General features: G+C 40.7%; 1 protein-coding gene across 7 annotated transcripts in view; it reads left to right on the plus strand.

Annotated features, from left to right (window-relative positions):
• Positions 1–8400, plus strand: part of ZNF268 (zinc finger protein 268) — a 30993-nt gene extending 22593 nt beyond the window's left edge. For 6 of the 7 annotated variants that reach the window (XM_054239171.2, XM_035258310.3, XM_017976531.5 and 3 more), the window contains one exon: positions 4281–8400. In XM_054239171.2, the coding sequence (XP_054095146.2) occupies positions 4281–6667 (2387 nt within the window). In that variant the 3' untranslated portion in view covers positions 6668–8400. Of the gene's footprint in view, positions 1–3480; positions 3614–4280 lie in introns of those variants that run through there. The other variant, XM_035258314.3, reaches the window with a different exon arrangement.
• Positions 8401–9158: the final 758 nt, after the last annotated feature.

Consider the following 9158-nt stretch of genomic DNA (forward strand, 5'->3'; position numbering starts at 1 on the left):
ATTTTTGTCACATGCCTCTGTCCGAGGAAGGGCCTGGAAAAGGAAATGGGACTATCTCTGTTGGCTCCGATAAAGTATGCTTTACTTTTGGAAGCAGGGTTGGGGTTAGAAATGGGTCCCCACTTCCCTGACTGAAGCACATCACCTTAAGGATGGGGATAGAAAAAAAATCAGGTTACTGCCAGCCAGGAACAGGGCAGAAGAACCACTGCGCAGGCAGCACCCGTCACATGCATCTTCCCAGCCATCCATCTGCAAATATTTGCTGCAACCAATATGTTTATTCTTGTGCTACATTAATACAAGTATAGGATCTTGTTCTCATTCAGACCTGGGAGTAGTTCTTTATAGTCTGTAGGCCTATAATTAAAGATAAATTAAACACATCCAGCCATCCCAATGTAGAGGGTTAGGATAAGCATTGGGTCCCCCAGTTCCAGAAGAGCAGCAGCAGTGAGCGCCACATGTAGCTACTGATTTTGTCCGGATTTCTTTCCGTGGCAGTGAAATAAGCTACCTGGTGAACCTTTGTTTCTCCAAATATAATCCTTTTCTATTATCATCTGTGGCTAAACTCGAGGTGGTCACTGGGGAGACTGCTACTGTCCATTCGTATTGCCAAGTTGAGGGCATGACTTAATTGCTTCTTCTTAATGCCACCAAAGTGGGGATTAAGTTTCCCCATGAGTTTTAGAGGGGACACATTCAAACCTTAACAGCTTCCACTCTGCTTTTCTGTAGCTTCAGAATCTCAGTTCTCTTGGTGTATATTGGGTTCCCAGTGATTTCCTTTGGCCCACAGCCAGGAATCATTTAACGTGGTCTCGAATCATCTTTAAATACTATTCAAGCCTAAGAATTCCTGGGCCAGGTGCAGTGGCTCATATCTGTGATCCCAGCACTTTGGGAGGCCAAGGTGGGAGGATCACTTGAGGCCAGGAGCTTAAGACCAGCTTTGGCAACATAGTGAGACCCCATCTCCACCAAAAATTTTTTAAAATTAGCTGGGCATGATGGCTTTTGCCCGTAGTCCCAGCTACTTGGGATGCTGAGGTGGGAGGATCACTTGAGTCTGGGAGGTTGAGGATACAGTGAGTGATGATTGCACCCCTGCACTCGAATCTGGGTGACAGAGAGGGACCCGTTCTCTTAAAAAAAAGCTGCTAGGCATGGTGGCTCACGCCTATAATCCCAGCACTTTGGGAGACTGAGGTGGGCGGATCACAAGGTCAAGAGATTGAGACCATCCTGGCCAACATGGTGAAACCCCGTCTCTACTAAAAATACAAAAATTAGCTGGGTATAGTCACAAGTGCCTGTGGTCCCAGCTACTTGGGAGGCTGAGGCGAAAGAATCACTTGAACCCAGGAGGCGGAGGGTGCAGTGAGCTGAGCTTGCGCCACTGCACTCCAGTCTGGCGACAGAGCAAGGATCCATCTCAAAAAAAAAAAAAAAGAAAAGCCTGTCTTTTAGTTACTGGATTTGGTATTCCCTGATTTTTTGAATTCTTTGAACTCTACCTTGAGGTGTCAAGCATAGTCTTATTTTTGCCATTATTGTTACAAAGAACATGCTCTAGAGAAGATAACATTAGATTTCAAATGATGAATGCAGAGATACAGGAACTAAGCAAAGAGGAGGATGGTTATGGTACGAGCAACAGAAGGAAGGGAAGGATAAAGTATAGGATTTGACAGTAAGGATGGTCTCAGTATCCATCCTTACTGTCAAATCCTGTATAAGGATTGAAAGTCTACAGAAAAAAACAGTGACAGCCAAACACAGGAGGAAATCTGATTCTAGCTCACAGAGTAATTACTCACTGGCCTATTTTCATTTTGTTGGGGACAGTTTTTACAATAGGACCATTTGGTGGTATCACTCCCCGTCAAGCCATTGTGAAGACTGAAAGTGCTCATATGTATGTCAGTGCATTCATGGAAGATACTGCCCTAGTGGGGAATTAATGTTTAGGGAGATATAATTTGATGGTTGCATACCATCAAAATGAATAAGGTGGATCAGATTTCTTTTTCCTTTTTTCTTTTTTTGAGACGGAGTCTTACACTCTTGCCCGGGCTGGAGTGTAATGGTGTGATCTCAGCTCACTGCAACCTCTGCCTCCTGGGTTCACATGATTCTCCTGCCTCAGCCTCCCGAGTAGCTGGGATTATAGGTGTACACCACCCCACCCGGCTAATTTTTTTGCATCGTTTAGTAGAGATGGAGTTTCACTGTGTTGGCCAGACTGGTCTCAAATTCCTGATCTCGTGATCCACCCGCCTTGGTCTCCCAAAGTGCTGGGATTACAGGCTTGAGCCACCGTGCCCAGCCGATGGATCAGATTTAATAGGAAAACTACCTGCAGTTTTGCACAGTAAACCTGGAGTGAGATGTTAAGATCCTGTGATCTGCTGTCTCTGAGCCTGACTTGCTGCTGCTTTCTTTTAATATCCTTTTCTTTCATTAACCTGGTTAGTATGTTGTTTTGGGGCATCTATCTATTTTCTGCTCAACCTCCAGATATTTCCTCTTGTGATGAAGGACTTCATCCTTTGTCTTATTTCCTATATTTTATATCTTTCACTTTTCGTTTTTGTGTTCAGACTATCCTGTGCACTCTCTTTCCAGTGCCTGCTAGAGACCTCACCCTAACCCTAACACCTTCAGTCTCTTTAACTCTTGTGGCAGTTGCCTCCATATTTCTAAATAACCAGCTTATTCTGCGACACCTTGGCTTCCTTTTTATGACTGCTCAGTGTAGAAAGGTGATGCACTTCCTTCACTCCCTTCCCTCCATACCTTCCCACCTACACTCTCCTCACGGCTCCTATGCCTCCATCATTCTGATGTATTGATTTCATATTTTTGGTTAGATTTGTTTTCAGTTTTTATGTTGGTTCTGACTGTAATTTCTGTTTGCAGGTAAATCATGCAAGTATACAGTGATTAAGTTTTGTTTATAAATTTGTATCTTTTCTGTAATTTTTTGCTTGTTTAACTCTGTTATCATTTATGTATTCATCATATATTTAACTCCAGACGTTCCTTTCAGGATCTGAGTATTCTCGGCTGGTACTTTCAGCCAAATTATTAGTTGTATTCCTTTTATCTTCCTGGTGATATTGATCGCCAAGTTTTTCTGTCTTGCTTCAGAGTAGCCTAGTTTTTCTTAAGGCCTGCTGTGTAATTTTTATCCCAGGACCTTCTTTTAAATTTCATTTTCTTTTCTTTCTTTCTTTCTTTTTTTTTCTTTTTTGAGACAGAGTTTCGCTCTTGTGACCCAGGCTGGAGTACAATGGCGTGATCTCGGCTCACCGCAACCTCCACCTCCCAGGTTCAGGCAATTCTCCTGCCTCAGCCTCCTGAGTAGCTGGGATTACAGGCACGCACCACCATGCCCAGCTAATTTTTTGTATTTTTAGTAGAGACGGGGTTTCACCATGTTGACCTGGATGGTCTCGATCTCTTGACCTTGTGATCCACCCGCCTTGGCCTCCCAAAGTGCTGGGATTACAGGCGTGAGCCACCACGCCCGGCCTTAAATTTCATTTTCTATATCCCCTGTCATTTCTTTTCTTGGAGCAACTCAAGAGTAGCTTCCCAGGAAAAGGTACATGTGATATAAACATTGAGACTTGTGCATGTGAAAGTCTTTTGACTTTGTTTCTCATTGCTCTTTTTTCTGTCAGCTGGTTTTCCTAATGAGAATTCTAATGCCATTCTAATTTTTGTTACATTGTAGGAAGCTTGTTTTTATTTTTGCTTTGATTTATCTGAATGGTTTTAAGAACTGCTTCTTGTCCTATTAAGGAATGATGTTCCCTCAGTTTATTTTTATCTATGCCTAGGTATTGAGATGTTATTCCCAGGAGGACTGGGAAGTAATCTGCAGTGTTCTCTGCCATTTCTCTAGAAGTTAGCACAGTGTTTGGCACATAGTACGTATTTAATAACTATTTTTTGAATAAATCTAATGTTCATAGATCCCTTATGACATCTTTATATTATGTTCATTGTTCTTTGTGCCTATTTTGCCTTTTTTATCCAATTTGCAAAACTTTTAAAATTCTTATCAGTTTACCATGCCTATCTTCAGTTTGGCATTTACTTGTTTCAGTGCCTAGTAGTTTGAGTGTTTTTACACCTGAGAATTTATCTATATTCAGATCTGATACCTGAAACTAAAAAACCTCATGATATGGCATTTAAAGCAACTTTCTACTGTAACACAATCATGTTATTATTTATAACATGCAACTAACTGTTCTCATTTCTAGACAAAGTCTGGAAAATTGATGATCTTATGGAATGGCATCAGGAAAACCAAGGCAAGCTGAGAAGTATGGCAAAAAGCTTTGAATGCACTGCATTTGGGAAACTATGCCTTCTTAGTACAAGTTATCTTCCAAGACAAAAACCTCATACATGTGGCACGCATGGAAATAATTTGAAATATATAGATTGCACCAGTAATTATGCTAGAAAGAATCCTAACGGGATTCAGGTACATGGGGAATCATTCCTCCATTCTAAACATGAGCAAACTATTATTGGAATAAAATACTGTGAAAGTAATGAATCTGGAAAAACTGTCAATAAGAAATCACAACTTACGTTACAGCAAATGTATGTGGGAGAAAAACTCTTTGGATGCAGCTATTGTGAGAAAGCCTTCAGCAGCAAGTCATACCTTGTAGTGCACCAGAGAACTCATGCAGAAGAGAAACCCTATGGGTGCAACGAATGTGGGAAACACTTCAGTAGTAAATCATACCTCATTGTACATCAGAGAATTCATACAGGAGAGAAACTACATGAATGCAGTGAATGTGGAAAAACATTCGGTTTCAATTCAGAACTTGTTACTCATCGGAGAATTCACACAGGTGAGAATCCCTATGAGTGCTATGAATGTGGTAAAGTCTTCAGTAGGAAAGACCAGCTTGTTTCACACCAGAAAACTCATTCAGGACAGAAACCATATGTGTGTAATGAATGTGGAAAAGCTTTTGGTATAAAATCACAGCTTATTATACATGAAAGAATTCATACAGGAGAGAGACCATATGAATGCAGCAAATGTGAGAAAGCCTTTAATACAAAGTCAAACCTTATGGTACATCAGAGAACCCATACAGGGGAGAAACCCTATGTTTGTAGTGACTGTGGGAAAGCCTTTACATTCAGTTCACAGCTCATTGTACATCAGGGGATTCACACAGGAGTAAAGCCCTATGGGTGTATTCAGTGTGGGAAGGCATTCAGTTTGAAATCACAGCTCATTGTACATCAGAGAAGTCACACAGGAATGAAACCTTATGTATGCAATGAATGTGGCAAAGCCTTCAGGAGCAAGTCATACCTTATTATACATGTAAGAACTCACACAGGAGAAAAACTCCATGAATGCAGTGATTGTGGGAAAGCCTTTAGTTTTAAATCACAGCTCATTATACATCAGAGGATTCATACAGGAGAGAACCCCTATGAATGCCATGAATGTGGGAAAGCCTTTGGTCGGAAATACCAGCTTATTTCACACCAGAGAACTCATGCAGGGGAGAAACCTTATGAATGCATTGAATGTGGAAAAGCTTTTGGTTTAAAATCACAGCTTATTATACACCAGAGAACTCATACAGGGGAGAAACCATTTGAATGTAGTGAGTGTCGGAAAGCCTTTAATACAAAGTCAAACCTGATTGTCCATCAGAGAACCCATACAGGAGAAAAACCCTATGGTTGTAATGAATGTGCAAAAGCCTTTACTTTCAAGTCACAGCTCATTGTACATCAAGGAGTGCACACTGGAGTAAAACCCTATGGATGCAGTCAGTGTGAAAAAAACTTTAGTTTGAAGTCCCAGCTCATTGTGCATCAGAGAAGTCACACAGGCATAAAACCACATGGATGCAGTGAGTGTGGGAAGGCCTTCAGGAGCAAGTCATACCTTATTATACACATGCGAACTCACACAGGAGAGAAGCCACATGAGTGCAGTGAATGCGGGAAATCCTTTAGTTTCAATTCACAACTCATCGTGCATCAGAGAATTCACACAGGAGAAAATCCCTATGAATGCAGTGAATGTGGAAAAGCCTTTAACAGGAAAGACCAGCTAATTTCACATCAACGAACTCATGCAGGGGAAAAGCCTTATGGGTGCAGTGAATGTGGGAAAGCTTTTAGCAGCAAGTCATACCTCATTATACACATGAGAACTCATTCAGGTGAGAAACCATATGAATGTAATGAATGTGGGAAGACCTTCATTTGGAAGTCACTACTCATTGTACATGAGCGAACTCATGCAGCGGTGAACCCTTATAAATGCGGTCAGTGTGAGAAGTCCTTCAGTGGGAAATTACGGCTTCTTGTACACCAGAGAATGCACACAAGAGAGAAACCATATGAATGCAATGAATGTGGAAAAGCCTTCACTAGGAATTCTCAGCTCACTGTGCATCAGAGAACTCATTCAGGAGAGAAACCCTATGGGTGCACTGAATGTGGGAAAATGTTCTCTCAAAAATCAATTCTCAGTGCACATCAGAGGACACATACAGGAGAGAAGCCCTGTAAGTGCACTGAATGTGGGAAGGCCTTTTGTTGGAAGTCACAGCTCATTATGCATCAGAGAACTCATATACGTGACAAACACTGACAATAGTATGAAACTCTGCAAAGTGAATTCACAAGAGATACCAACAAAAGTATATATAAAGAGAAACTCTATAAGTGGAGTCATTTTGTTATCCTCCAGAAAACTCATGCTGAATAGAAACTTTGTGAATACACAGCATATGGAAAGGCAGCCACAGAAAGCTGTTCTTTACACGAAAAAAGATAGTAGAAAATACACAGGAAAACTATTAATTTAACTCCTGAAAATTTTCAGCAGCAAATAATATCTTTTTTTAAAAAAAGTTCATACTGGTGAGGAACCATGTTAATTAAATGAATGTTGTAAAGTTATTAAGATTCACAAAGAGGAAACTTCATGAACCAAAGTAATATAGAATAGTCTTCTTTGAAGTTCATAGTTTACAGGATTTTAATGAGAGAAATTATTGAGCTGATGAATGGCAGAATTAACAAAATTACAAACATTTTACGTATCGGAAGCTTATACCTTGGAGGAACCGGGTTATAAGGGAAGTTTTAAATCTAGAAATGACAAATCTCTGGGGGGAAAATATATATATATATGTATATATAGGAATGAACACCTGTGAATGTATCAAGCCACAGCTGGACTGTTAACCTCACTTTGTATCAGAAGCTTCATTCTAAGAAAAAAATTTTTCCTTTAGGAATACTTTTTTTTTTTTTTGAGATGGAGTCTCACTCTGTCACCAGGCTGGAGTTCAGCAGCGCAGTCTTGGTTCACTGCAGCCTCTGCCTTTTGGGTTCAAGTGATTCTTCTGTCTCAGCCTCCCAAATTGCTGGGACTACAGGTGCATGCCACCATGCCCAGCTACTTTTTGTATTTTTAGTAGAGACAGCATTTCACCATGTTTGCCAAGATGGTCTTGATCTCTTGACCTTGTGATCTGCCTGCTTTGGCCTCCCTAAGTGCTGGGATTATAGGCCTGAGCCACTAGGAATCATTTTAAGAGAAATTATGTTCTGGTTCCAGAATTTCAGGAAGAGATTTGAGAAAATTCTCAATTATAAATAATAAGATACAGATTATTTCAATGTACAAATGAATCTAGTAATGAGGTTAACAATAAGAAATACATCCCAGAGCCTACAAGGATAATTAGGTATCTTCCTGTGTGTACTACATAATATGATTTTTGCAGTTTGGCAGTTTGCTTGTGAATGCCATTTGTGAGACAAAAGTAAATACAATATCATCTTACAGAGATTTCTGCTCTGCATACCAACATTGTTTCTTTGTGTCTTATCAAATGCAACTTGTTACTAGGGTAATAAGGCTTATTAAGAATGCATTTCCACATTGCAGACATTTTCTTGTGTTATCTTCTACCCTTTGGAAGCAGTCTTGGCAGCAACCTCTTTATAGTAATCAATACAGTGCACATTTTATGTGTTTGTGTAGTCTGGAACCTATCTTGATTTCCTTTTAGACAAACATTCCCTCACAGTGTATGAGTCATGATGGAACCACCATTCACGATGCCCTGCCAAGGACTTGGCATGATCACTATGGCCAACTGAGACCCAACTGTACATTGTGAGTGGGTTTTTCAAGTACAGAAAAGCAAAATGAGCTTTTGTTCGATGGTAGCATCTTGATGTAGTAAGTAGCTATTTCAGTAGATGTTTCCAGAGCAGCTTTTGTTACTGTAATTTTCTTAACCTTGTTCACTTGTCCTTTCATTTTAACTACTGAGTGTGCTTTTAATACATCCTTGTTTGATTGCATTAGCCACTGTGTGTGTGCATTGCATACAGCTTACTAAATCAGACTGCTTCAGAAATGGGGGCTCGAGAGATCTTGCAAGGATATGTGGATATTTGGAAATGGTTGTTTCCCAAGACAGGATGGAAGTCTTTCACGTCTCCATTTATGTTCCATGGGAGGAACTTGGCCCATGCTATGAAGTCATGAAACTTATTGTTGGCATCATATGCTCACAGCCTCTAGGGAAATGGATAAGTTTTTGTCATTGAAAAATTTCAAACAATTCTGGAGCGTGGTCAAGAGGGGACTGCTTTTGATGTCCATCTAGAACATGGAGAATAATGATCTTAAAACCTAATTTAAGATGATGTGTCATCAGTGATACTGCTTAAAATATTTGTGTGTAGGCCGGGCTCGGTGGCTCAAGCCTATAATCCCAGCACTTTGGGAGGCCGACGCGGGTGGATCATGAGGTCAAGAGGTCGAGACCATCCCGGTCAACAAGGTGAAACCCCATCTCTACTAAAAACACAAAAAATTAGCTGGGCATGGTGGCGCGTGCCTGTAATCTCAGCCACTCGGGAGGCTGAGGCAGGAGAATTGCCTGAACCCAGGAGGCGGAGGTTGTGGTGAACCGAGATCGCGCCATTGCACTCCAGCCTGGGTAACAAGAACAGAAACTCTGTCTCAAAAAAAAAAAATTTGTGTGTAGCTACAGAGTCAGAGGGGTGATAAATTCTGCCAGTTGTCTACTCACAAAATTAGTTTTATGCAATATCTC

This window comes from Callithrix jacchus, chromosome 9, assembly GCF_049354715.1.
Source record: "Callithrix jacchus isolate 240 chromosome 9, calJac240_pri, whole genome shotgun sequence".
In the NCBI taxonomy this organism is placed as follows: Eukaryota; Metazoa; Chordata; class Mammalia; order Primates; family Cebidae; genus Callithrix; species Callithrix jacchus.